Source organism: Tenrec ecaudatus, chromosome 3 (genome assembly GCF_050624435.1).
Source record: "Tenrec ecaudatus isolate mTenEca1 chromosome 3, mTenEca1.hap1, whole genome shotgun sequence".
NCBI lineage: Eukaryota > Metazoa > Chordata > Mammalia > Afrosoricida > Tenrecidae > Tenrec > Tenrec ecaudatus.
Window position 1 is genome coordinate 9,256,579 of NC_134532.1, and position 27,946 is coordinate 9,284,524.

Consider the following 27,946-nt stretch of genomic DNA (forward strand, 5'->3'; position numbering starts at 1 on the left):
CAAACATTCTTGTGTTAATTGATGCTGTTTTATTGTGTAACCCTGTTTCCTTCAAATACTTCTGAGTACCTGTCATAGTTTGGGGGATAATTAGGTACTGGACTGTGGGAAAAAAAGAGCATTATTTGAAATTTCTGAACATATTATAGTTGAAGTTGATGCTGTAACTATTAACCATGTTTACTCTGTTCCAGACATTTGTACAACCAAGGGTCTTGAGAAAATTTGCCTTTCATTAATACAAATTTTAAGGCTTTGAAGAATGATTCCTATCCCTTAAACAGAGAAAATCATGGTGAAAAACTTGTAATGAGCAAGCCCTTCTTTTATAGATAAATAGTCCTGTTAGCAAACATAAAACAACTATTTTTACACATGGAAAATTAGTTGCTCAAGGCTGTGACCCCTGTGTTATTCTGGGTAAACTAGGGAATAAAATTCACAGAAACTCATATGTATAAGAGAGTTTTATATAAAGGGTAAGTGCACATTAAGAAAATATCCCAACACAGTGCTATGCAAGCCAACAAGTCCATATGCCCGATACCAATCCACACATTCCTTCCCCATCTCACAAAACACACACAATGAAGCTGATTGCAGGAGCGTGTAAGCATCTCAGCGCTGGCAGGGGTCTCCACATGGCTGCTTCAGCACCCAGGGCTGCATCAGGGTAGGTCCATGTAGCTTCTCCTCAATAATGTCTTCCAGGAAGTGAGCCTTGCCAGTAGAAGCAGGGAACTGGATAAAGGAGATGCACTTTGGTCCGACCATCACAAAGCAAGAGACCTGAGAACTAGAAAGGCGAGGCTCACCAAGTCATTTATCTCTCTGCCCTTCAATTAACCCCACATGTGTTTATCGGCCATGTTGGCACAATAAACTAACTACCTCAGACTAGTACCTGGAAAATAAATCATCTTGCTAAAATAAAGGGTGAGTGAGAAAGAGGAAAACTCTCAGCAAATCACATTGACACAGGAGCTGCAACACAACGACAGTGTTCACGCATAACCACGGTGAGGATGGCTCAAGACCAGGCAATATTTCACTCTTTTGTAAACAGGATCGTTGCTAATCTGTACCAATGCAATCACACCCAAGAAGAAGTAAATATTTGAGAAAAAGCCTGAAAAAGATTAAATTGATCTTGAAAGAAACTAGTACCCAAGTTAAACACCGCACTTCTGAAAGTAAGCCAAGAATGTATAATCTTCAACAATCCAACAATCAATAATAGTAGTCATGAAAAACAGCAGAACAAATGTGACTTGTATAGAAGAAAAATTGAAAAATACCAGCGATGGCATTATTAGCCATCAAAAGTGTAGCAATAGCATATGAACACAAGGAAGAAAGAATATGGAAGAAAGAATATTTTAAATCCCATATTATTTCTAGATGTAGAAATACAAGCTAAAGTAAATTTTGTGAATCATATAGATAAATTAAATTGAATTAAATTATTAATATCGAATGATAATTGTGAATTTAGATTCGACTATTAATATTTATTATATTATTTTATTATTATATTGAAGTCAAATTTCTATATAATGAAGTAGACCAAGAAAGAGACACATCCACAGACAAAAACACTGGCAAAAAGACAGAACTAGATAGGTTATGAAACAGTATCCAGCAGTCACAAATATTTGTAATTGCTGGGCCAGCAGAAATATATTTGGAAAATTAATAATAATCCAACCATTCCCAACTTTTGGAAAACAGTCTATCCAGAGTTTCAAAAATTCCAGGGGACAGTGGATGGATATAGAAGGAAAACAACAGACTCAAACCAACGAGCATAATACAACGAAATTGAAACTCCACGATAAAGTGAAAGCATGAAACACATCAAAAGGAATAATATTTTTTAAATCTAGGAGTGTAGCATATTTCTCATTAAAGAGCCATGCAAGTCAGAAAACAATAGAGCAACTTGTGTAAACACATGCCACATGGCGAAAGAAAACAAACAATTAAAAAACAATTATCTAGGACCTAAAGGCCACACAAATATGAGAGTTTAATCAAAAAGTATCACTACTCTGATTCCAGATCATGCATTTCTGGGTCATTCCTTTAGACACGTCTGCTGAAGCAGTGAAGCGCTACACACGTTCTCTGAGCAGCAGTCTTCCCTTATCTCATGACAGTGTCTTAAAAAAGAGTGTGGGAGGGGGAGGAGGAAGGGAGGTGGGGATTTCTTTTTATGCCAACACCAAAAACTTCTTTGGTGCGAAGAAAAATCAACAATATTACCCTGAAGAAATAATTTCCCACCGTGGAAATGTACAATATTTGAGGTTAGCAAGGGCTGTCTTCTGAGAAGTCGATTGCAAATCTTATAGCCATCTTATAGCTGCCTCTTTGAACGTTTGTGGCTCTAAAACTGAAAAACTGTTTAAGAGGAACACGATTTGAATCCCTCCCGGAAGGCACCTATTGTACGACTATAAGTTTGCCATGAGGTGGAACCATCGGAGGGCACCTACCAGCAGTAAAACAACATCAATAGGGTGATGTGGTATACATCAAAGGGCACGTGATTTTTCAGGGAAGAGTTAGTGAGCTGGAGAGAAGCTTCGTCAGGAAAGAGCAGAGCTAGAGATGTGATACCGAGAAATAATAGCTTCATATTTTAATATGGTTTTGCTGTACTTTTATAGGAGGATTTTGGAGTGCCTTCACTTTCTTAAAAAATAAATACAAAATTAAAGGAAGGCTAGACAAAAGCAATTTGACACAATGTGTCACAAACAGACCAGAACTACAAGCTTTTGTAGCATATTTATGAGAGCAAAAGAAAATCCAGAAATTTGGATCTATAGAAAGGGATACCAGAAATGTGTCTTTTCTGGGTTCCCCACCCTCCATCTCTTTGGACAATAATAAACTATTTTAAAAACAGAGATAAAATCATGTATGTGTGTGCTGAGTTCCCAACCTGCGTGAAAGGTTAATTAGGCTAACCCAAAGGATGGGACAGGAGGGAACAAAGAATGCTGAAGTTCTGAGGTCCTTACACTACATGCACAGGTGGCAAAGCACTATTTCATTATGGAATTGTGGTAAATTGAAGTTGCATGTGGTCGTTTTTAACGTACTGCTATGCCAAGCAAATTTTAAAATATATCCATCTTTAATCTGCCAACAGTAATAAAATGGCATCTCTTACATTTTACAGCATAAGAGTATTCAGAGGGGAAAAAAAGAAGAGCAGTGGCAATTTGTAAAGATAATGTGTAAACAAGCAGCAAGATGACACGCTGAAACTCAATGAAATTAGCCAAGCGTGTGGATGTTGAACATATCCGTCTTTGTAACTTTTTCAAAAACGTCTTTCGTCTACAAGGAATCAAGTAAGACAACATGGAGGAAGGTTATTCTTTGGATTTCTCCTCCACTTAATATTTGGAGTTCTTTGAACTTTAACTCATAAGGCAAAAATAATTTAATTTGGGGCATTAATTATTTTTGACGAATTGTTTTGCAACATTTGTCTTTAAAGTTTAATCTTCTCTTGACATTTAGCAATTACTAAATTTACAAATTGTGATTTGAGCAACACTATGTCCCGACCATTGCCTAATTGAAGTGTCTTAAAGTTATAATGCCATCTAATTGTAGGAACTCATATGAGTTCTGCTGAATAATATAAATGAAAATAATTTACCTTGTGAAATTTATAGAAAGAGAATTTGTAGAACTTTAAGTCGGTGATTTAATGTGCAGGTCAACCATATCTGTAACGTTTCTAGAAACAATAGCGGATCGTTAAGGATAAGGACTTTGTCTAAGTGCCCCTGAAAACAGCACTGAAAAAATAATACAGGTACAAATAGTTAATTTTTGAGGTGATTCCAGGAAGTACACATTTATACACATACAGTATAATATATATTGTATATACGTAGCCCTGGCGGTGTAGTGGTGACGCATTAGGCTGCTAGCTGAAAGTCAGCAATTCAAACCACCATGTGTTCAAAGACGGAAAGATGGGGCTTTCTATGCCGGTAAAGAGTCTCAGAAATCCACAAGGGCAGTCCTGCCTTGTCCTATAGGGTCAGTAGGAGTCACCATCAACCTGATGGCATTGAATTATAAACACATAATATTATAATGATAGCAGTATTGTGTATTTTTATAAATTATATATCTGCCTATCTTCTATCATCTGTATCTATCTATCTATCTATCTATCTATCTATCTATCTATCTATCTATCTATCTATCTATCTATCTATCCTTACACATTACTCATAACATCCTCCTTGGCCACTCTTTGATCTGGGATGGCCCTCTGAAGGAACTTTTCATCTCTCTCTCTGTTACCTGGTCCAAGCTCTCAGTTTAGGTCAAATAGGTGGAAAAGCCGGACATCCAGACTAACTCATCTACATCACCCTGGGCATTGATAGTGTGCAGTCAAATCCCCCTTGGCCAACGTAGGACGATTGTGAACAGCGACTCCAGACCCTCTTTGTAGCCATGGAGCGTGACTGCATTCACAGGGAGAGCCAGAAAAAGGTCTTGGGAGCAGACGGAGACCCGAGACTGAGCCCCAGGAGTTGGAATCGGCTTTCGCCTTGTGCCGCCCTGACGGGGACCCAAACCTCCCTGAAGGTAGGAAATGCCTCCCCCTCTCCCCCCCACCCCCCACACACACACCCAGCCTACCCGCGGGACTCTGCAGAGTGGTCTCTAGGAGGCAGCGCGCTGCTCCATTAATTTGTCCAAAGTAACCAGGGTAATTCAGAGAAAGGATGAGAGCCCAGTAGCTCATTTAGAGAGGTAGCTTGATGCCTACCGGCTATCCCTATAGACCCAGAGGCACCAGATAATTACAAGGCCATTAATGTAGCTTTTGTGTCCGACCACACCAGACATCAGGAAAAGGTTACAGAAAATAGAAGGGTTTGCAGGGGGAAATGCTAGTGAATGATTAGCTATAGCAGAAAATAACTTATAATAGAAACTCACCAGAGGAGAAGCAAGTCAAAGTAATGGCAGAATCCTCGCCATGACTGCAGGGAGACCAGAACCTGGTCCAGGGCTAGGCAGGTGGAACTGACAATATGCACAAACCACTAGGCAAAAACCAGCGTGTCTCTTGCAAAGAATACTGACTCTCTTGCCTGAAGGCGTGTTTCTTTTAATTTGCATTAATATCTCACATAAACTTGATGTGGGAAAGCTCTGGGATTGGATGAGGGAGTCCAATTTTACAATGCAAGAATAAGAAGCCGGTCATTGCCCTGCACAAAAGCCTCTTCCTGCGAAGAGTTCCATCAATAACGAAGATCATGCTTTAGCTGTCTATTCCTTACTTTGTGACTTTCTTGATTTCCAAACTTTGGCAGAGAAAAACAGGCGTGTTCTTTATTGACCAACGATAAACCAATGCTTTATGTACAAATTTCTGATATGTGAAAAAATACACTCAGTAATATGTGTGCCACCTTAAATAATAGGAATCAAAAAGCTACAGCGTACACATACACTTACTGTGACTATCAATAGTGATTCTGCCAGTGGGTAGTGTAAACGCTGAATGACTCTTTAAAATTCCAAACATAATAAGTTGAAGATCTAAAGACAATTTGCTTTAGGAAAAAAATAAAAAAACATGAAGTGAATTCCACTGGTAGAATCAATCTGCTTTGATTTATACATAATGCTTCTTCTGACAAGGACAAAGAAGCACTCTCATATTTCAATAATCTAATTTTGCATTGTTTGAAAAGAAGCAAGGACTATCGATGGGCTTTTGTTTGACTTGCACCCTAGATACTTAGATTTTGTTCTTTGAAAATAATCTTTCTTAATTCTGATGACATAGTTTCCAGAGCGTTCTTCATAGTTAATAATGGGTTTTAATTTTATTAGTAATTGATACATTGTTAAGACAAGTATTTTGAATCCAGACAAAATTCTTATTTCAAAGGGTCTTTTAAAATTGTTATGGAAAGTTGGAAAGTTAATGAAAATGGAGATAAAATCTTCCTTTGAAGATTTCTAGGACCATTAATGTACTACTTGCTAGTTAATTTGCATTTTCTTGAAATGTCAATGTATTTTTCTAGTGACGTTTCTCATTATCAATTTTGTTAATTCTGTTAACCTATATTAGTAGCTCTGATGTCATAGTGGTTATGCGTGTTGGTCTGCTAATCACAAGGTCAGCAGTGTGAGACCACCAATAGCACTGGGGGAGAAAGATGAGGCTTCTTAATCCTGTAAACAGTAAAAATTACGAAACTCAACAGAGTTACTTCTACCCTGTCCCATGGAATCGCTGAGTCAATAGCAACTCGATGGCAAGGAGTTTGAATTTTATTTTGTTTTAATTTGATAGTTTTAGTATTAATAGCCTGAGCAAACCAAATTTACTAAGCTTAATTTTAAACAAAACCCATGCTTAAAATGATTATATACAAAACAAAATATAACATCAAAAGAAAGCAGAACACATTTTTAAAAGCAGGATAATCAATGTGGGAATTTATTTGTATTTACGGAGGGTCATTGGATGCTATTTTGTGGGTGTGTGTGTGTTTCTCAGTCTTTTGCACTTCTCTTGCCCTGATGGTGTAGTGGATGAAACATTGGACTACTAATTAGAAAGCCAGCGTCTTGAAAGCAGTTGATCTGAGAGAGAATGGTAAGCTTTCTGCTCCTATAAAGACTGATAGCCTCAGAGTCCCAAAGGAGCATTTTTACTCAGATCTGGCAGCCAGGTTGGGCAAAGTGTAGGACACGAATGATAGTATGGAATTGCCATTCTTGCCCTGCCTCATCTGAATTTATGTGCCAACCAAATTAATTAATTCATTGATACGTTTTCTATTTTCTACACCCCCATTTTTCTGGATCAATGTAATTAGCAAACAAAGTAACCTCTTAGTGATATGCCTGTAACACATTTTTCATACTGCTTTTGACATCTTCAAATACACTTAAACACTAGATTAATCAATCTGTTGCAGTGGCTGCATAGAATTTCCACAATACTCAGAATTAATTAAAACAATGATTAATTAAAACATAATTAATTAAAACAATACTCATAATTAAAGTGTTTATTTGGAAATTTAAGAGGTTATCGCAAATCAGGATCCTTAAACAGTAAAGAGTCAGTCATTGATTCATAGTAAGCTGTCTCCTCAGCCAGTAGTCAAGTCTCTCTTTAGTCCTCAGCCTCTCTGCCCTGTGTTCCCTGGGCCTCTGCCTCCGTGGACCAAGCCAGCCTGATGCTCTACCTCACAGTCTCATCGTCTCAACATTGGTCCTCTGTCCGATCACAGGGTCTTCTTACTGCAGCCTCTGCTGCCTTTAGTCTCCACCTCTGCTACTTGACACGGAAATTTCAAACTTGCTCTGGTGGCTTTTTTTCCTTGATGGTCTTGAGATTTATCTTTCTTCCTACTTCTGAGACCATTCTCTTATATGAAAGCGTACTTTTGTCTTTCAGCAGACCATACCAACACAGAAAACAATAGTGGTGGCTTGATTCCTGCTGTCTAGTAAAGTGGAGATGAGTACATCACAACTTAAACTTGTCCATCAACACAATCAAGAACTCTTTCCAAAATGGGATTATAACCATAGGCACAGAAGCTAGAATATTCAACACATAACAAAAGGGATTAGGGCTGGAAGAAGAAAAACAATATAAACTCTTTGCCATTTAGTCAATGATGACTCATAATTACTCTATATACTGTACTTTTTTATAGGAGTAACAAGCCCTGTCCTTGTCCCTCGGGTCTGACTGGTAGTTTGAACTGCTGACTTTGTGGATCACAGCCCAGAACTTAACTGCTATGCCCCAGGGCTCCTTAGGACTAGAAGATCCATATCAAATCTTAGACTACATCTTACTTATATTTCTGTAAGTGTTTTGTTAATTGTAAAAGATTTTCATAAGCATTAAGTCCCAAAACATAAAAATTGAAACTTGAAAAATGGAAAGTCTTACTTTCCCAATCAAGCAGTAAGTAAATAATGTGTTTACACACACCATTTGAGATATAGATACATATTTCAACTCCATGGTGCTTACCATTCACTTGGAAAATGTGAGTCTGATAGATGTGCTCATAGCCCTCTGCATGGCAGGTGTAATTGCCCATGTGAGTTGTGGTAACCTTAGTGATATATAACGATCCATCATCTCCAAAGTCCTAGAGAAAGGAAAGCAAACAAAATAAAAAGAAATAAGGTATTTGTACATAAAGCATGTCTTCAAAATTCATTTTAAAGGTATATTAGGTAGGAAACTAAATCAACTAAAATGTTATATAAAATTATCAAATTTACTATTGTTAGGCCTATAAAGTAGAGGAGCTATAATTATATTCTTAAGATATGTTTAGTTTAAAGATTATACTCTGACTCATGAATATAGGTTTTACATATTTACAAAATATATGGATTATATAGAAGTAATTAAATGCCCGCATATCTGCATTATTTTAATTATATGTTTACTATTAATAAAGCTATAACATATAGTTTCATATTTATAGTCAAAGTAAACAAAAGTTAAATCATTTTTACTATGTTATTATCCTTTCATAGGATATATCCCCAGATAAGATCACTACAGTAATATGTTCTCAGTGACAAAATTTAATGTCTTATCCATAGAATAACTTTTACTATGTCCAGAAAGAAGCAGTATAAAACCATAAAATAACCACATAATTTTAAAAATCTGTGAGTAAACAAATAAGCATTTTGTAGGAGTAAAATAAAAGACAGCAAATAATTTATCTGAGACTGTTCTTCAAAATAATACCCAGGAATTACTCTCTGAAACAGCACAGAAAAAAAACTTTAGAATTGGCCATGAAAATAGTTACTTTGAAAAACCAAAAACGAAAATTGTTCGTTACTTGAACTGGAGTCTACTTTTGAACTCCTAGCAGCCCCACGTCTCACCATATAAACAGACCATGTGGTCCTCCAGACTACCATCTCTATGGGAGTCTATTGCTTGGTCTTTCTCCAGTAGAGCCTCCGGGTATGTTCAAATAATCAGTATGTTGATTGACAGACACGTACTTAAATATTGTACAAACAAGGCTTTTTAAAATATGAATAACTGGCAAAAAAGGATCAAACTCAGCATTTTCTAAACCTTTAAATTAAACTGACTTCCAAAAATGACAGAACATTTATTAATAAAAACGAGTTTTAAGCTGAATCTTGGTAAGGACAGTGAACGTTCATGCATTTCTGACTCCTCTTTAGTTCTCTGCCTCCGTTTCAAGTGATCTTGAAAACCAACAGCATTAAAAAAATAATAAAAATAATTAAAGAAAAGAAAACTAATAGCATTAAAAATAATAATAAAAATTCCAGGAACCCAAGTGGAAGGTGAATTATGAGAGTGACGAGTGCAACGAATGTATAAGGGTGCTTTGCTCATGTGATGTATGTATAGATTGTGATAAGAGCCTTATGAGCCCCAATAAAAAGATTAAAAAAAAAAGAAAGAAAATGATTAGGGCAAAGCATGTATGGATGTGCTTTATACAATTGATGTATGTATATGTATGGATTGTGATAAGAGTTGAATGAGCCCCTAATAAAATGTAAAAAATAATAATAATAATAAATTTAAAAAGGAAAACCAATAGCATTAAAAAATAATAAATTTTTTAAAAAGAAAAAAAAACCCAATAGCATTGTAAAGATGCTACCTGAAAACTATCATTTGTAGCAGACACTACAGGGGCAGAGATTTCCAATGCTCTCGTCTTCAGAAAACTGTCACCGTGTGATCTGCTGGGCAGCTTGCTGCAAACCCCCATTCGGAGGATTTTTCTTTATTTGTGAAAGACCTCTAACTTCATCTGTGTGAACAATCCTACTTTTAAGGCCTTTATTGAAAAGAGAGGGAATTGTTTATCCTTTTGGGTTTTCTGTAGTGTATATCATAGTTGAGTATAATGATAGAACAAAGCCAAGCCAAACTCACTGCCATGAAGCCAATTCCAACCCATATTGATCCTATGAGCCACATGTTGAAAGGGTACAATTGTCCCTGTGGGTTTCCAAGACTGCTACTCATTTCACGACTTGTCTGTCAGTTTGTTATACTGTGGTGGCATGTGTGTTGCTGTGATGCTGGAAGTGATGTCAATGTTTTTCAAATGCCAGCAGTGTCACCACAAGTTTCAGCAGAGCTTCCAGACTCAGATTACAGAGACAGAATCAGCTCTTCCCTTTGAAGGGAGAAGTAGCTGATAACCTTATACATAGCTGTGAAGCATTGCCTGAAACGGAAGGCCTAATGAATGTAATGAGAACTTGTTAGAAATTGAGTCAGTGATTGGGCCCCTTTGGTCATAAGGAAATCAAACATGACAGAGAAAAGTTGATTGCTCACAGTGGAGCCGACCATGATGATGTGGGTTTGGTAAAGCTTATGGGACTAGAGATGCCGGGATCTTCAGTTGCTGACAGAGCATGACTCAAAGTAAGGAGAAACAGCAGCAAAAAATCTGTTAATGATCTGAACTTGGAATGTGCACAGTATGAATCTAGGAAAATTGGAATTGGTCAAATATGAAATGAAACACAGAAATAGCAATATCCTAGACATGAGTGAGCTGAAATGCACTGGTATTGGCCATTTTGAAACAGAAAATCATATGATTTACTATGCCTGGAATAGCACAATCAAGAAGAAGGTCTTCCTCTTGGCATTCATTGTCAGAAAGAATCTTACTAATCCCATCATGACATGTGAAGCTTTCTGTGATAGGAGTACACCTATCTGCTTTCAAGGAAATCTAGTCACTAACTATTATTCGAATTTATGCACAAGTTCTGAAAGCTAGTGATGAAGAAATTGAAGAACTATACCAATGACTTCAGACTGAAATTGATCAAGTCTGCCATCATGAGGCATTCAAAATTATTGGAAATTGGAATGATAATGTTATAAATAAATAGGAAGGAACGGTAATTGTAAAATATGTGTTTGGTGAAAGGAAGCTATAGATTACATAATATAATTTTTGAATATCAAAGATTTGTTCATAGAAAGTAACTTTTTCCAACAACCCAAAAGGACTTTGGCAGACAGAATACACAGAAATCAAATTGACCACATCTGTGGGGAGGAACAATGGAGAAAGTCAATCTCAGCAGCTCAAATACGGCCAACGGCTGACTGTGGAACAGACCATCAATTGCTCATATCTAAGTTCAGGCTAAATTAAAGTAAGTCCATAAGACTCAAAACATGACCTTGAGTCTATCACACCTGAAATTTGAGAATATCTCCAATACAGATTTGCTACACTGAACACTAATGTCAGATGGCCGGATGCACTGTCAGAGGACATGAAGATCTTCATTATGAAGAAAGCAAACAGTGGTTATAAAGACAAGAAAAGGGAATATCAACATCAAAAGAGACTTTTAATCTTGCTCTTAATTGTAGCATAGCTAAAGCAAATGGGAGAAATGATGAAGGCACTATCTTAATAGAAAATCTCCAAGGACAGCACAGTAAGACAAAGTAAATGATTATAAAGAAATTAACAAAGATCTAGAGCTAGAAAATGAAAGGAACAAAAAGAATATGCTCAGCACACCTAAAACTGAACGAACTGAAGAAAAATTCAAGCCTTAAGTTGTAACACAAGTCGTAAACAGCAGTTCTTTGACATGGAACTACCAGAAGATCAGGCCAAATTCACAAGAGGATGTGGGACAAGGAATATCATTGCTGACATCAAATGGAGCTTGCCTGAAAGCAGAGAATACCCAAAAGATGTTGCTAGTGTTTCGTTGACTACTAAAATGCATTCAACTGTGTGGTTCATAGAGAACTGTGGATAGGCTTGCGAAGAATGGCTATTCCAGAATACTCTGCATGTGCTGCAAAACGTGGACGTGGGTTACGTCAATTGTGCAAACAGAACAAAGAACACTGACTGCATAGTTTACAACGAAGACAGACGTGCATCGGGTTGTATCCTCTAGCCATATTTATTCCATCTGTATGCTGAGAAAATCATCAGAGATGGTGGATTATACGAAGAAGAATGCCGCATCAGGATCGAAGGATGTTTTACTACACGCCTGAAATACGCAGAAGACCCAACCTTGCTTACTGAAAGTGATGGCTTGGGCACTGGTTGTTGAAGATCATGAATTACAGCCTTCACTGTGGATTGAAACTTAATGTACAGAAAATCAAACTCCTCATAACTGGATCAATTAGATAGCATCGTGATAAATGGAGAAAAGTTTGACATTTTCAATGATTTCATCTTGCTTGCATATGCAATTAATTCTCATGTAAGCAGCAGGCAAGAGATCCAAAGACTTGTTACATTGGGTAAATCTGCTGCATAAGGCAGGCCTCATTAAAGTGTTATAAAGCAAGGTATTATTTGGAAGATCAAAGTACACATGACCCAGGCGATGGTATTTTCAATGGCCTCAATACTTGTAGAGGTTAAAAATTGAATAAGGAAGATCATAGAAGAATAAGATGCTTTTGAATTATAATTTTGGCAAAAATATTGAAAGTACTGTGGACTGCCGAAAGAATAACAAGGCTGTCTTTGAAGAAGTACAGCCAGAATTCTCTTGAGAAGCAAGGATAATGAAAGTTTCTCTCACGTATTTTGGACATGCTACCAGGAAAGACCCAGTCACTGGTAAAAAATATCATTTTTGGCAAAGAATAGGGAAGATGAAGAAGTGGAATACACTCAACACAGTGGCTTCACACAGCGGGTACAACAATGGGCTCAAACATGACAATTGTGATGACAGTTCACTACTGGTCGGTGTTTTTTATATTGTACAACTTTAACCTTTCCTTTAAAAAATGATGAAAGTAGGATCTATCATTTCTTTTTTGTCATATAGCTAATTATTTTGGAGTCATAGAGGCAAATTTCTTTCCTTCTGTGGCTCATTCCTTGTGTTTTTAAACCACAATAGTAAATAGCTACTTTTCAATATTTACGATAAAGTGTTTATAAGGCATACTTTATATATGTGTGTATAAAATTTGCCTATATGCATGGTATGTACATTGCTATCAAAGTAGCTTCTTCCTAACTGATCCTTGCTGCATCTTTTTTGTAATCAAGCAAATTACTATGAATCCATTGAACCTGGATCTGAAATTATGACAATTTTCTTTCAAAGAAATAAACTCATTTGACAAAAAAAGAGGGAGCAGTCACCAGGAAAAGAAGTGGAGGAAGAAAAAGAAAGAGATGGACAAAGAAAAAACAGTAAAACACAGTGTCCTCTGTCCATATTAGTTAGTTTAAGGATATATATGATCTTAAAAATTACAAGACTAAATATAAATTTTCCATTGTCATGTTATACTATAACATATTACAGGTAAAGCTTCTGGACCTGAAAATTAGAGCTAATGTGCTACTTCAAAGCCAAGTAAAAATTAACTATGTGATACAAATATTAGGAGGAAATTCCCTTCTTTACCATAGGCTGTCATTAAAAACACAACTAATAGGATAGAACATTAAAGATAGAGAACTGAAATATCAAAGAAAAAAGCCGGACCATGACTCAGAGTAGCATGAGAACAATTAGTTGACAAGTTTCAGAAATTCAAGCTAAACCAAATTTTCTGCCATGTATTCAATTCTTCCTCATAGTGACCCTGTAGGACAGGTTAGAACTGCCCCTGTGAGTTTCTGAGACTGCGACATTTTTTGAGTTCCAAACCTTTTCTTTCTCCTGAGGAGTGACTGGTGGTTTTGAACTGTGGACCCTGCTGTTAGCAGTCCAACAATTAACCACCGTGCAAACATTTTTTAAAAAAAGGAAATTTTTCAAATAGCCCTCTTTAAATCTCAAAAAGAACTCCCCAAAACTAAACCCTTAATAAAAAAACTTTTTAGGTGTTTTTTGTAAGCTATGTTGCTCCCCTTTTTTGCTAAAATCAGAATTCTTTCACAAATGATGTGCTAATAATACAGTAATATACACTGAAAAGGTTTATTTAAAGGGGTCTATTTATCATCTGTGTTATTCAATAACATAATACTTATTATAGCCAATCTCTTTTCTGAATTAGTTTCTATGGTACTGTTGTTAGTCTCAGTTTGATTCTCACTCATGGTGACATTATATAAGTAAAGGAAAACTTTTCCACGTCCTAAGTCATCTTCATGCATGAAGAGAGCAAAAGACAATTTTAAAAGACAAGAAAGAAAGTATCAGAGTGGATGTAAGAAACAAACAAAAAAAACCAACTCTGAAATTTGCTCTTGAAGGTGGGGTAGCTAAAACAAATGGAAGAACTGAGGAGGTAAAAGAGCTCAACACATTTTCAGAGATATTAAATGTAGACAAGTTTGAAGTGATCAAGGATTTCATCTTGCTTTGATACCCAATCAATGCTCATCGAAGTGGCAGTTAAGAAATTAAACAACGCATTGTATTGGACAAACCTGCTGCTCAGATCTCTTTATTGTTGAAAGAATGAATGTTGCTTTTAAGAGAAAGGGGTGTCTGACATAAGCCACAGTACTTTCAATTGTCTCATATGGATGTCAATGTTGGACATTGAATGAGAAATACAGAAGAACTGTTGCATTTTAATTATGGTCCTGGCAAGAATTATTGACAGTATCATGGGATGTCAAAAGAACAAGCAAATATTTCTTGAAAGAAGTATATCCAGGATGCTCCTTAGAACGAGAATAACAAGCCATTAGTTCATGTATTTTGGACATGTTATTAGGAGAGATCAGTCCTTGAAGATGGACAGCATACTTGGCAAAGTGTAGGGGCAGCAAAAAAAGATGCTTAACAGAATGGGCTGGCACAGTGGCTGCAATAGGGAACTGAAGCATTATCAACATTGTGATGTGACACAATAGCAGTGTTTCCTTCTATTGTTCATAGGGTTTCTAGGAGTACTAACTGACTTGCTGGCACTAAACACAAAGACCAGAATAACAGAAAGATGTTTACTTGTGTTTTATTGTCTATATCAAGGCATTGGAATGTGGGAAATCTTATAAACAACGGAGATATTTGAGAGGAATGGGAATTCCTTAACACTTCATGGTGCGCATGAGGACATTGAACATGGATACAGAGGCAGTTGTGTGAACAGAACAAGGGAATACTGCATATGGTTTGAAATCAGGAAAGGTGTGCATAAAGAACATATCCTCTCAGAGAAGCTGGATTCGATCCAAAAGAAGGTGGCATCAGGAATGAAGAAGGCTTAAGAACCTGAGACATGTAGATGACACACCCCTGCTTCCTTCAAGTGAGAAGGACTTGAAGCACTTGCCGATGAATACAAAGGATCTAAGCTTCCAGGATGGTTTGAAACGCAGCGTGAAAACAACAGAAATCCTCACAACTGGCACAAGATGTGACATCGTGATAAATGGAGAAAAGGTTGAAAGATGTTGTTTCCCTTAGGTCCACAATCAATGCTCATGGAAGCAATGGTCACGCCATGAAAGGATGTTTTCCATTAGGTAAACCTGCTGCACAAGGCTTCTTTTTTTTTTTTTTTTAACATTTTATTAGGGGCTCATACAACTCTTATCACCATCCATACATATACATACATCAATTGTATAAAGCACATCTGTTCATTCCTTACCCTAATCATTCTCAAAGCATTTGCTCTCCACTTAAGCCCTTTGCATCAGGTCCTCTTTTTTTCCCCTACCTCCCCGCTCCCCCCTCCCTCATGAGCCCTTGATTATTTATAGATTATTATTTTGTCATATCTTGCCCTATTTGGCATCTCCCTTCACCCCCTTCTCTGTTGTCTGTCCCCCAGGGAGGAGGTCACACGTAGATCCTTGTAATCGGTTCCCCCTTTAGAAACCACTCACCCTCCACTCTCCCAGCATCGCCCCTCACACCCCTGGTCCTGAAGGTATCATCCACTCTGGATTCTGTGCCTCCAGCTCCCATATATGCACCAGGATACAACCTCTGCCCTATCCAGTCCTGCAAGGTATCATGGTAGTTGGGGGAGAGGAAGCATCCAGGATCTGGGGGACTTGGGATAGGGGGAGGTGGGGGTGGGGTAAGGAAGTGGTGTTAACAAACCCAGGGACAAGGGAACAACAAGGCTTCTTTTAGAGTACAGAAAAGCAAGAATATTGCTTTGAAGACTAAGGTGCACATGATCCAAGTCATGGTGTTTTAAATCATCTTATATGAATGTGAACGTTAGACAATGAATAAGGAAGATTGAAGAAGACACTATGCATTTGAATATGATGCTGGAGAAAAATATTGAAAGTGCCATGGACTGCTAAAAGGACAAACATCTGTCTTAGAAGAAGTCCAGCCAGAGTGCTCCTTAGAGGCGAGGGTGACAAGAGTTCTTCTTACATACTTCAGAGATTTTGTCAGAACAGACGAGTCCCTGGAGAAGGACATCATCATACTTAGTACAGTGGAGGGGGTGTGAAAAAGAGGCAGGCCTTCAAGAAGATGAATTGACACAGTGATTGCAAAAATGGGCTCAGACAGGAACAATTAATTGCGAGGATGGTGCAGGACCATGCCATGTTTTGTTCTGTTGTTCACAGGCTCGCTATGGGTCAGAAGTGGCTTGATGGCTCCTAACAACAACAAACAACAACCTGACAATGTGCTTAAAGCAAGCAAGGCAATCAATGTTCTTTGTTTGTCTATAAGGCTTTCGCAGTATAGTCTCTGGAAGGAGAGTGGCAGGTCTCTCTTCCTACTCTTGAAAGGACCACTAAAATCTGTTCTGAAATTTGAAATGCATTCCTGCATCACAACAACATACAAGCCACCAAGGTATGCTCAATAGACAGGTGATAGAGTATATATGGGAATCGTCCTAATAGATAGAGGATAAGTAGGTAAGTAGGTAGATGGGTGGTTGGATGGATGGCTGGGTGGGTGGGTGGATGGCTGGGTGGGTGGGTGGGTGGATGGATGGATGGATACATAGATAGATAGATAGATAGATAGATAGATAGATAGATAGATAGATAGATAGATAGATAGATAGATACACAGACAGATAGGAACTGATTGTTACTAATGAGTCAATTCTGATTGATGTTGACTCCATGAATGTCAGAATACATTTGTGCTTCATAAGATTTTTAGTGGCTGTTATTGTGGAAGCAGGTTGGCACATCTTTCGTCTGAGGCAGCTTGGAACTTCCCCATTTTGGGTGACAGTCAAACACATTAAGTCTATATATAATGTGCAAAATACAAAGAACAACAACGTTTCTACCTTTCCCTAAAAATAAAAATAATTACTTTCCACCTTCAATTTCATATGCAACAATGTCTACACCTTTTCATGAAGTTTTGTCATAAGAGTAAACCTTTATCTAATATTCCTTGAAACTGAATAAATTAAGAATGTATTCAGTATACTTAAATCTGATATTTATTGAGAGCTTAAATATAGTGAACACTATGGTAAATAGTTTACATTTTTGTTCTTTTATTTTTTCAAAATCATTTTTATTCTTTTCGAAATTTTATTCTTTCAAAATTATAGTATTATTCATTTCATTTTATAGATGAAAACTTTAATTATAACTTGCTTATGGTTACTAAGCAAGAAGAGTGCCTCAAATTAGAATTCAAAGATTTGGAAAGAAGAATTGAGCCATTATTATTTTCATGTATATTTGCATTATACCTCCCTTTTGTCAGATTAATTTTCCATTTATCTTATACAAGCTTCAAACAACCTGCTGAGTTTATCTTTTTTCTTTGTGTTTTTAATGAAAAATGTGTGAAATCTATTTAACTCCATATTGATTTACTATTCCTAGTCTTTTGACTTTAAAGTACTTTATATTACATAGATTAAGCCAACATGTGATTTTTCTGATAAGAGAGAGAGCTATGGTCTTACAATAGGCACTTTTGATGTTCAGGGACAAAGTCTATCACTAATAGTGAACTTCCATGGCACCTTTCAATCCTTCAGCCAATAGTGAGCACATAAATAAATATTTTTTCAGTGATTAAATCTTTATGAATCTCCATAACCATTACAAAGTTTCCTCAAGGTGCATATATCTAGGAAGAGTTGATAGGAGAAAACATATTAATTTTTCAAACTCAGTCATATATTTCTCTTGGCAATCCATAGGATGACTGTAGAAAAAGAACATCTGTAGTGCATTTCTTAAAATTACAGAATTATTTGTGTCAACTATTAATTAATTAAAATAATTTGCATAATTATTTAATATCATATAGAAGATAAGCACTGATCAGTTGGAATTTATAAATGAGTGAAGATTAGACCATACCATCACAGTGGAATTTCACCCTGTATTTGCTCCATGTAAAAAAAGGAATCCTATCAATTAGGAACTGAAAGATTTGAAGATTTCAGTCCACTTTCCTATTTAATGCTGTGCTGTACCTCATAACAGTAAATTGCATGGAACCAGCGTTACTAGACTTGAAATGCTATTGTCGGTGTAAAATACTTTGCTTTGATATACACTGACATCAAAATAATTTCCTTCATAATTTTGATAATGTTAGTGTGTTTTTATTTTTCAATAGTGTAAAAGCTATTTGCCTAGCTATTTATGTGTACAGAATATATTTTCATAAAATAGAAATAAACATAAAATAAACATCCACATACTGAAATTGACTAAAGTAATATTGTCTTATGGTTTATGGTTTACTGAAAACTACAAAACATTTTCAATTTTCAGTAGCCTGTTTACTTACATATTTAATAGATCATCAATAAATACCATGAAATATAAATTTAAATAATACAGTTCAAATTTATAAATATCTTGTTTTTAAAACTCAGTTTTCTTTCTGAAAACCATTTTAGATATTGATTTAAAGAGGGACAATACAAAGAAAAGTAACCTAATGTGCATTTAAATGATTCTTTACAATAAATAAGGAAAAGCAGCATCAAGCACCTGAGCTATTTCATAGAAAAACCAAAAGCAAAACATTGAGAACCTTGTTTGACAATATTCCTTCATAGTGCATGTGGAATAACTTGATTAGTCATATTTTATTTTTCTGAATAGAAAAATGATCCTGAAGTATAAATTTAATTCTGCGCTTGCTAAAACTCTCAAATGTCTCATGATGTGTGTTGAGGGAGGGGAAAGCAATAATCAAAGAAAGAACAGGGAGGATAATTTCCACACGTTCGGAATGAGTTTTGCCTTTCATGAGGTTTTGTGCATGTGGCTTGGGGCCTGAAAGTAGTCCATAACAAAATGAACAGGACTTAAAACTATTGAAATCCCCCAAATCACTCCTGAAAAGGCTGTGAGGTGATCAAAGGATGTTAACATTTTCCTCTGGCCTTGCTAAAAAGTAGGACACGAAGACTGACGGGTTTGTCAAATGCACCCAATAGAGTAGGGGACTGAAAGCCCACCAGAGGTAAAGGTGGTGGAGTTTTCATGTGGGAAAGTTGGAATTTGGTTTTGTAAATAAGAGAACATAATGCCAATAACAAAAATGTAAAAGGATACTATTACAAAATGTAATATGCAATGATATTATTTAAAACCCCAACTCTGCCATTGAGTTGATTCTGATTCATAGCAACCCTATAGGAGAGAGTGGAAATACCCCTCTAAGTCTTTGCAGGAGTATATAGAACTATATTACATCATATCTAAAGGAATGATAAAAATATTGTGGGAGTCATGTCCGACTTCCTCCAACTACACTAGGGGGAAGGAAAGCCCAACTCTACATCTACCCAAGGATCATTCCTATTAGACAGATCAGATATGCCTCCACCATCCACAGTTATTCAGCCTATTCTGACATCAATAGTCCCTGCCATAGCATTCCACTTCTTAGCAGGTTTGTTTATTTGCTGAATGGCAAGAAAGGACTCACAAATACTATTGATGATTATGGAGAGTTATTAGGGAATATCAGTTCATATCAGAAAGAACTATAGAGTCTTTCGTCCACAGAAGAACCTCTTCTCCATCGTGCCAGAAGATACAACTCTTGGGACCTCAATCATGTCCTCTGCCCACTTGGGTCAGTATTGCAAATGTGTCAATGCCCAAAGGGCACCCTACTCTGCAAATCAGCTTCCTAGCCAAGGGCACTCAGTTCTATTTGTTCTGTGGGCTGGGAGGCCCAGCCCTTGATTTCTCCTGTCTCTGCATGTCTCCTCAGCTCTATGCCATGATCTGGGTGCGGTTGCTCTGTGCTGTCTTGTGGTCTAAAGGTAGTGGCCTCCGGTGCCTCTGCTGCCTCTACCTGTTGCACAAGATCAACCTGTGGTGATTTCATGGGAGTTGCAAAGACTATGAATAAAAGAGTCACACCAAACCATGTGCTTCACTGTTGTGAAACAGCATAGATTAAAGGACTCAATGTTTTTCCAATCAATGTTGTGCTTTTTTAAAAGATCATGTGAGTCAAGTTCGCTTAGAGTACTGCAAGAATTGTTCTAGGACATCCACTGCTGGAAAGCGAAGATCATGGTTTGGAACCCAGCTTTGTCATTGACTAAGTTTGAGAAACTGGAGTAAGTTGTTTGCTCTCAGTGGAGTTCAGTTTCCAAATATTCAAAATGAAGTAGGTGCTCATATAGCTCACCTGAGAATGCAAAGAGCAAATGAAATGATGTTTGAGAAAGTAGTATGTAAGTTACAGTAAAAGGGGGGGGTCATAGTTCTGTTCATGATAAGAAATTAATAGCATATACACTGTTTCATCTATTTTGGAGATTTCAAAATAAACTATTTAGAGTAAAAATGTAAATTTAATACAAATACTTTTAAATGTAATTAACTGAGAGTAAAAATGTGTTGGATACTAAAATTCTTTGTCATAATTTATCCCAACATTTATAAGTCTTTTTATTTAATGTTATCAATAACATTATAATGTTCTGGAGTTTTTAATACATAATGTCATATACAATTGTTCTGTGAGGAAGTGGTTCTCACATGGTCATTTCTTTGGACTAAAAAAGATAATATATCTTTATTGTATAGATACTAGTTTTACACTTTAGAGAAAAATGGGAAATCAACTTGTAACTGAAAAGGAGTTATAGTTTATAATTTGAAAAAAATCTATGTTTATGAAATCAGGACAAAATAACAGCAACATTCATGCTATGGATTTAAAAGATATATGTAAAATTGACTTCTAGAAAGACACTTGTATAATGTCTTAATAATAAATGATTAGTACATGCCTACACCTTAGATTACTATTTGCAGAGATAGGTAGGGAGAGATAATGACATACTAATACAAAATATTTTGAGGGTTCTAAGTTTTATATCGAAAAAGGCATATCTGATTGCTACTCTAGCTTAATTTCCTACCATCCACTATTTCCTTTTTCATATTCTCCAGTAGGCCAGGGTTATTTCTCATCTTGAAATACTCATATCTGATGCCTGGTATACCAGACAACAACACAAAACCCACTGTCATTGATTTGGCACAGATCCATAGTTATTTTATATAGGATTTTTGAGGTTGTAAATCATGATATGAGCAAACAGTCTCATTTTCCTTCCTCAATGCTTAGCAGATAGAGCTGCCGCAATACCTGATACATATTATATCCCCTTATCCTTTGGAGTTTAAAGCATACTTCCTGTTGGATGACATACACTAACATTTATTTGAATAATCGTGTTATTCTAGTCATAATTTTATTTTAATTTAATATTATTCTTATGACTTTTTAGATTATATTATTCTTTGTTATTTATGTTTCTCTGTGGCCCTATCCACGATATTATTTCTTTTATTGTGTTTTCCTTCAGTGTGTGTGTGTGTGTGTGTGTGTGTGTGTGTGTGTGTGTGTGTATAGCTTCAGTTTCATTTAAACTCAGGGACAAGGGAAAAACATGGGACCCCAAATGGTAGAGAAGGGGGAGTGGCAGGCCTGGTGGGAAATGATCAAGGGTAAGGTTGCTTAGAGAAGAGGTATACTCTAGCCCAGGTGGCGATGAAGCATGGTAGTAGGGCAGGAGGAAAGTCAAGGGAGATGGAGGAAAGAGCTAGGAGTCAAAGGGCATTTATGGAGTTCTAGACAAAGACATGTACATGCAAATATATATAGGAGGATGGGGAAATAGATCGATGTGTCTATATATATATAGGTTAAGTATTAAGGTGGCGGAAGGACCTTGGGCCTCTACTGAAACACTCCCTCAATGCATGAATACCTTCTTTTATTAAATTGGAACTCTATGATGCTCACTCTCCCGACACAACAGCTGGAGCCAAAGTGGGTGAACAAGTAAATGTGGTGAAGAAAGCTGATGGTGCCCGGCTATCAAAAGAGATAGTGACTGGGGTCTTAAAGGCTTGAAGATAAACAAGCGGCCATCTAGCTCAGAAGCAACAAAGTCCACATGGAAGAACACACCAGCCTGTGTGATCGAGTGGTCCCAAAGGGATCAGTTACCAGGTATCAAAGAACAAAAAATCATATCATTGACTGCACACCTCCATGATAGGATCGCTGAAGACAAATGGGTGCATAAGCAAATGTGGTGAAGAAAGCTGATGGTGCCCGGCTATCAAAAGAGATAGTGTCTGGGGTCTTAAAGGCTTAAAGGTAAACAAGCGGCCATCTAGCTCAGAAGCAAAAAAGCCCACATGGAAGAAGCACACCGGCCAGTGCGATCACGAGGTGCCAAGGGACCAGGTATAAGGCATCATGCAAAAAAAAAAAGATATAAGTGTGTGTATGTATGTGTATATATGTATATATGTATATATATACCATATTAAATGAAGGGGAAAGTGCAGAGTGGAGACCCAAGGCCCAAGTGTCGGCCAATGGAGATCCCCTCATAGAGGCGTTTAGGAGAGGAGATGGGTTAATTAGGGTGCGAGGTAGTACCGATGAAGAACACAGCTTTCCCCCAGATCCTGGATGCTTCCTCCCCCCAACTACCATGATCCGAATTCTACCTTGCAGGGCTGGATAGGGCAGAGGCTCTACACTGGTACATATGAGGGCTGGAGGTACAGGGAATCCAGGGTGGATGATACCTTCAAGACCAAGGGTGTGAGGGACGATGCTGGGAGAGTGGAGGGTGAGTGGGTTGGAAAGGGGGAACTGATTACAAGGATCCACATGTGACTTCTTCCCTGGGAGAGGGACAGCAGAGAAGGGGGGAAGGGAGACTCTGGATAGGGCAAGATATGACAAAATAACGAGGTATAAATTACCAAGGGCACATGAGGGAGGGGGGAGAGGGGAGGGAGGGGAAAAAAAAAAGAGGACCTGATGCAAGGGGCTTAAGTGGAGAGCAAATGCCTTGAGAATGATTGGGGCAGGGAATGTATGGATGTGCTTTATACAATTGATGTATGTATATGTATGAACTGTGATAAGAATTGTATGAGCCCCTAATAAATTGTTAAAATTAAAAAAAAATTGAATGCAAACCATATATAAATTCATATTTATATAATTATATATATAAAGTTCATTAAAAACTGGAATATATAGATGATGAACATTTTCCACAACCTTTCTGAAATGCTCTAGTGTGTGCATAGGTGTTTTGAAGCATTTATGGAAAAATTACATTATCTTTCACTTCCATTATTCCATAAGCTTTTTGAGTCCCAAATGCATTTATTTTTCTTAACTTTGACTACAAATATTACAACATGATATAACATTTATATTTATTAAATTCCTTAGATAATATCTTAGGCACATTTAGATTTTTATGTAATACTATTTTGCAGTTTCCTTTCAGAGTTCAAAACAACTGATTTAAAAACATTTAAAATATTTTATACTTCTGTTTATACATCACAATAATTAAGATGTCTTTGTCAAGATTAATTATAATCTTTTGTACCTCCAATGATTGATTTTCCAGTGTAAACCAGTTTATACTGTCAATAACTATAAAAGGTCTCACATGTTGTCCTACTTCCATGCTAATGTGGTCACGTCTATTGATTTGTAAATCCGAGTTAAAAAAACAAACAAGCTGGAGTTCCTAGTGAGACACTCATTTCAGGGGCAGTGAATTATTTAATGTGGCTCTTCTAGACAAACTCCCACCAAGTGACCTCTCCCTGAATGAGTCCGATAAGAAGGTGGGAAGAGATACTGATAGGATCCACCTGTGAGTTATTTGGAGCAGGGTTCCCTGAAGTGACATCCTGCTTTGTATAAAATGAACTCATGGAAAAGCTTGAGGAGAAACCTCACTATCATCAAGAACCAGGAGTGGAGCGAGTGCTCTGGACCCAAGATTCCTGGGCAGTTAACCTTCTGGATCTAGACCAAAAAGCTGCAACAGTAGAGGATCAGTAGGAGAACCATGAACTAGAGCAAGGAACAGACTGCTGAACAGACTGCAAAACAGAGTGCTTTTGTGCAGACCATTTGCTTGTGGAGTGGGGTGCTTCTGGGATCTTAATTCAGGGAGCTGGGTTTGCAGACCCACAGAGCTTGAGCTGAATGCATTCTTGTTGAGGCCTACAGCTGAGTGGGATGCCTCTTTGAACATTTATTATCAAAACCTAAAGAACTTTGTAACATATCCTAATAAATAAGTCAGCCATGAGAATTTCTCACTGGCTCAAAAACCTATTAACCTCCTTAATAACCCCCTTAAGAGTGAGTTGTGTTTGTGTGTTCTGTGTAGCCATTGCAATAAATATTAGAACCTAGAGATAAAATAGAGACTACCAATTAAGACATCAGACTCATGAACTAGCAAGGTACATGTGTTCTAAACCTGTGTGAGTTCTCGTGTCCGTTACATTTCATGGAAGTGATGAAAGTGACAGAGGGCAGCCTATGTGACTTCTGCAGGCAGTACACACACCTTCCCTCTGTTCCACATGAGACATTAGTTCTGTTTTTAAAAACTGTTTGCTATACAAATAACCTTGACCATGTCATTCTGGACAAAACCCCCAAATGAATCCACTCACAAGATAGGTTAAAAACTTATGAAATTCATGAAACATCTCTTCTAGCATATTCTTTCTTGATCAATGTAAATCTTAGAGTTTGTCTTGGAAAACAATTGATTTATACATTCTACCAGAGAAGAATATGTATGCTTTACCAATTAAATTTAATTTGATATGGCAAATACTAAGAAGAGGCTTAGGATACAGCCACCTCTAGAAGTTGTCAGAGGATGGAAAAAGATGCAAGGTGAGCAGCAGAAGGCAAGAGTGAAACGAAGGATGGGTGGGCAAGCTAGAGGAGAGAGGGATATTTTCTTCATATTGTATTCCTTTGACTAAGTACCAATTGGTAATTCAGATCAACAATAAATTACAAAGGATGTGCAGAGCTGCATGGGAATTCCAGGAATAAAATTAAACTGCAAAGGTGCATCATGATGATGAAAAAACAGTAACATAGCATGAAAAGAATAATATTGAGATAAACATGCAATTATCTTACTTATATTAACTAAGACTATTAACTATCATGTGTGGAAATGAAATATCCATAGTAATTTCCAAAATAATAGAAGGTAAATAAACAAAATCATAATAAAAAGAAACCTTTATCTCAAGGATTTTGAAACCATTCAATATGGCTTTTATTATTCACTGAAGGAAACGCAGCAGTTAGTGATGTTTAGAAAGGAGTGGTTGTTTATTCGCTCCCTGGTGAGACAATGGTTAAAGTGCTCAGTTGCTAACTGAAAGTTAGTGGTTTGACCCATCAGCAATTCCATGGAATAAAAATGTAGTTGTCTGCTTCTGTGAGGAATTATAACCTCAGAAACTGTAAATTGTAAAACTCTGTAAGCAGTTCTTCTTGCTCATGTAGGGTTGCTAGGAGATGGAATTGATTACAAGTTCATGGGTTGATATTTTAGAGGACTAGAAAAATGAGATTTCTCTATTATTTTCCTTGACTGGAACTATTCTGTGATCAAAATAAATCAATCCAGTGTTTAATAGTTAAATCTTCTCTACTCTTCTCAGTGTTCTAAGATATCCATAAGTTCACAAGATCACATTTGAAAAATCTGTACTTATCTATACTATTTTAACAAAGAGAAAAGTTAATGGAAGGAACTTGATGACTGAATGTATGTGGGGCAAGCATCTGTATTAGGGCATCATTCCATGCGGGGCATAAAACATCCACAAAACTTCAGTGAGTCAAGGGCTCCTGAGGGAGTGGGAGTGGAGAGGGAAGGGAAAAAGTGAGGAGCTGATACCGAGGGCTCAAGTAGAAAGTAAATGTTTTGAGAATGATGATGGCAACAAATGTACAAATGTGCCGAACACCATGGATGGATGTATGGATTGTGATAAGAGTTGTTTGAGCCTCCAATAAAATGATTTTTTAAAAATACCTTCAGTGAAAATGACTGTAAATGTACTGAAAGAGTTAATGACATGGTGTTCAAGAATTGGGAGTTGAAGGTCAGAGCAGTAAAGTATGATATATGATTGAAAAAAGAATTATATGAGTATAGTATTTCACATAATCTTATCTCAGTGTAATCGTTTATAAACAGCAATAAAAGAGGCACCTGTCATGTATATAAAATGCAATGTAAGAGGTATCAGGTTGATATTGAATGATTTAATTGACATATGTACAAACAAATGTGTCTGGAAGACTGTAAATGCAATATATGGGCTTATGACTGATACTACTATTTTTATAAAACTAGTTTAAGAGTTATACTACAATATAAATTGAGTGTTTGGAGGTAAACAAGCTAGAATGGTGTCTACATATTAGTTAACTAGGCCTGAGTATGACTGATAAAGGCTTCACAGAATTATGGAAAATGTAAATAAAAGATAATTGGATTATTTCTAAAACTTTTTGAAGATATATATATATATATATATATACATATATATATCCCAAAATAAATCATGAACTGTCTCATAAATTAAGAACAATCATCCAATCATAATTCAGCAATGAAGCGCCTACCTAACATAGTGTTCCTGAAGTCCTATTTTTATTCATTCTTGCTGAGTATGTTATTCAACTTCTCAACATCTGTTATTGAAATCTTCCTCCTGTACTTCCTGATCATGAGCATCCCATTATAGAGTTCTTCTGAAAATAACTGCAGGGCCCTTCCAGCTTGAACCAAGACTGAGAATATGCACAATCCACACATCAATGCTTCCCAACTAACCCCAGTCGCAAGAAGTTCTGAAAAGGAACACTTTACATGGTCCACCATCTTCCTCAAACCCCCATTACAAATAAGAATTGTATTTAAGTAACATCAGTGAAAACATGACTTGATCAACTTATTTACAGAGATGTGTTAGAAGGCAGGGAGAAGTCATAATCTCAGAAGTCTAACAGGAAAAAAAAGTCCAAATTGAGCGCCCCCCCTCTTCAGAGGGCTAAAGTTATTTTAAACATAAGACCCCAAGTTGCTCCTTTTCTGCAAAGATAATAATGCTACTTATTGTTTCTTTTGAACCCAATGTGTACTTTATTTCAACTGACCAGAAGATTAAGACCAAGGAGTGAATATTTAACATGATGCCTTAATCAAATACTAGTTATGTAATAGGAACTAGGAGACTAGAGACTGATTTAAGAATAAAGGAAAAGGAGATAGAGATAAAAGGGATGATGATAAGGATCCTTTCGATAACTTCTTTAAATATCATCGACCTTCAGAAAAAATAGGTAAATAAAATAGGAAAATTTTATAGATACATTTAAAAATGCTCATTGAATTTTCATTTAATTAAAAATTATTTAGATGCCATAAATTAGGAATTGAGAGACTTAATTTTTAAAAACCTGAATGCCTCAATAACTTTTGAATAATTTTTCAGAAATGTATTTGATCTATGGCATGACTAAGGACCTACACCAGTGCTATAGATGAGATTTTGGGCTGTTAACACCAAAGCTTGAGTTCAAATTCAGTATCATCTCAGGGGGAGAATATTTA

General features: G+C 36.7%; 1 protein-coding gene across 3 annotated transcripts in view; it reads right to left on the reverse strand.

Annotated features, from left to right (window-relative positions):
- The window catches only part of FSTL5 (follistatin like 5), an 812,142-nt gene that overhangs the window by 225,267 nt on the left and 558,929 nt on the right, over positions 1 to 27,946 (reverse strand). For all 3 annotated transcript variants that reach the window (XM_075544741.1, XM_075544740.1, XM_075544739.1), the window contains exon 7: positions 8,069 to 8,189. In XM_075544741.1, coding sequence (XP_075400856.1) covers positions 8,069 to 8,189 — 121 coding nt within the window. The remainder of the gene's footprint in view (positions 1 to 8,068; positions 8,190 to 27,946) is intronic.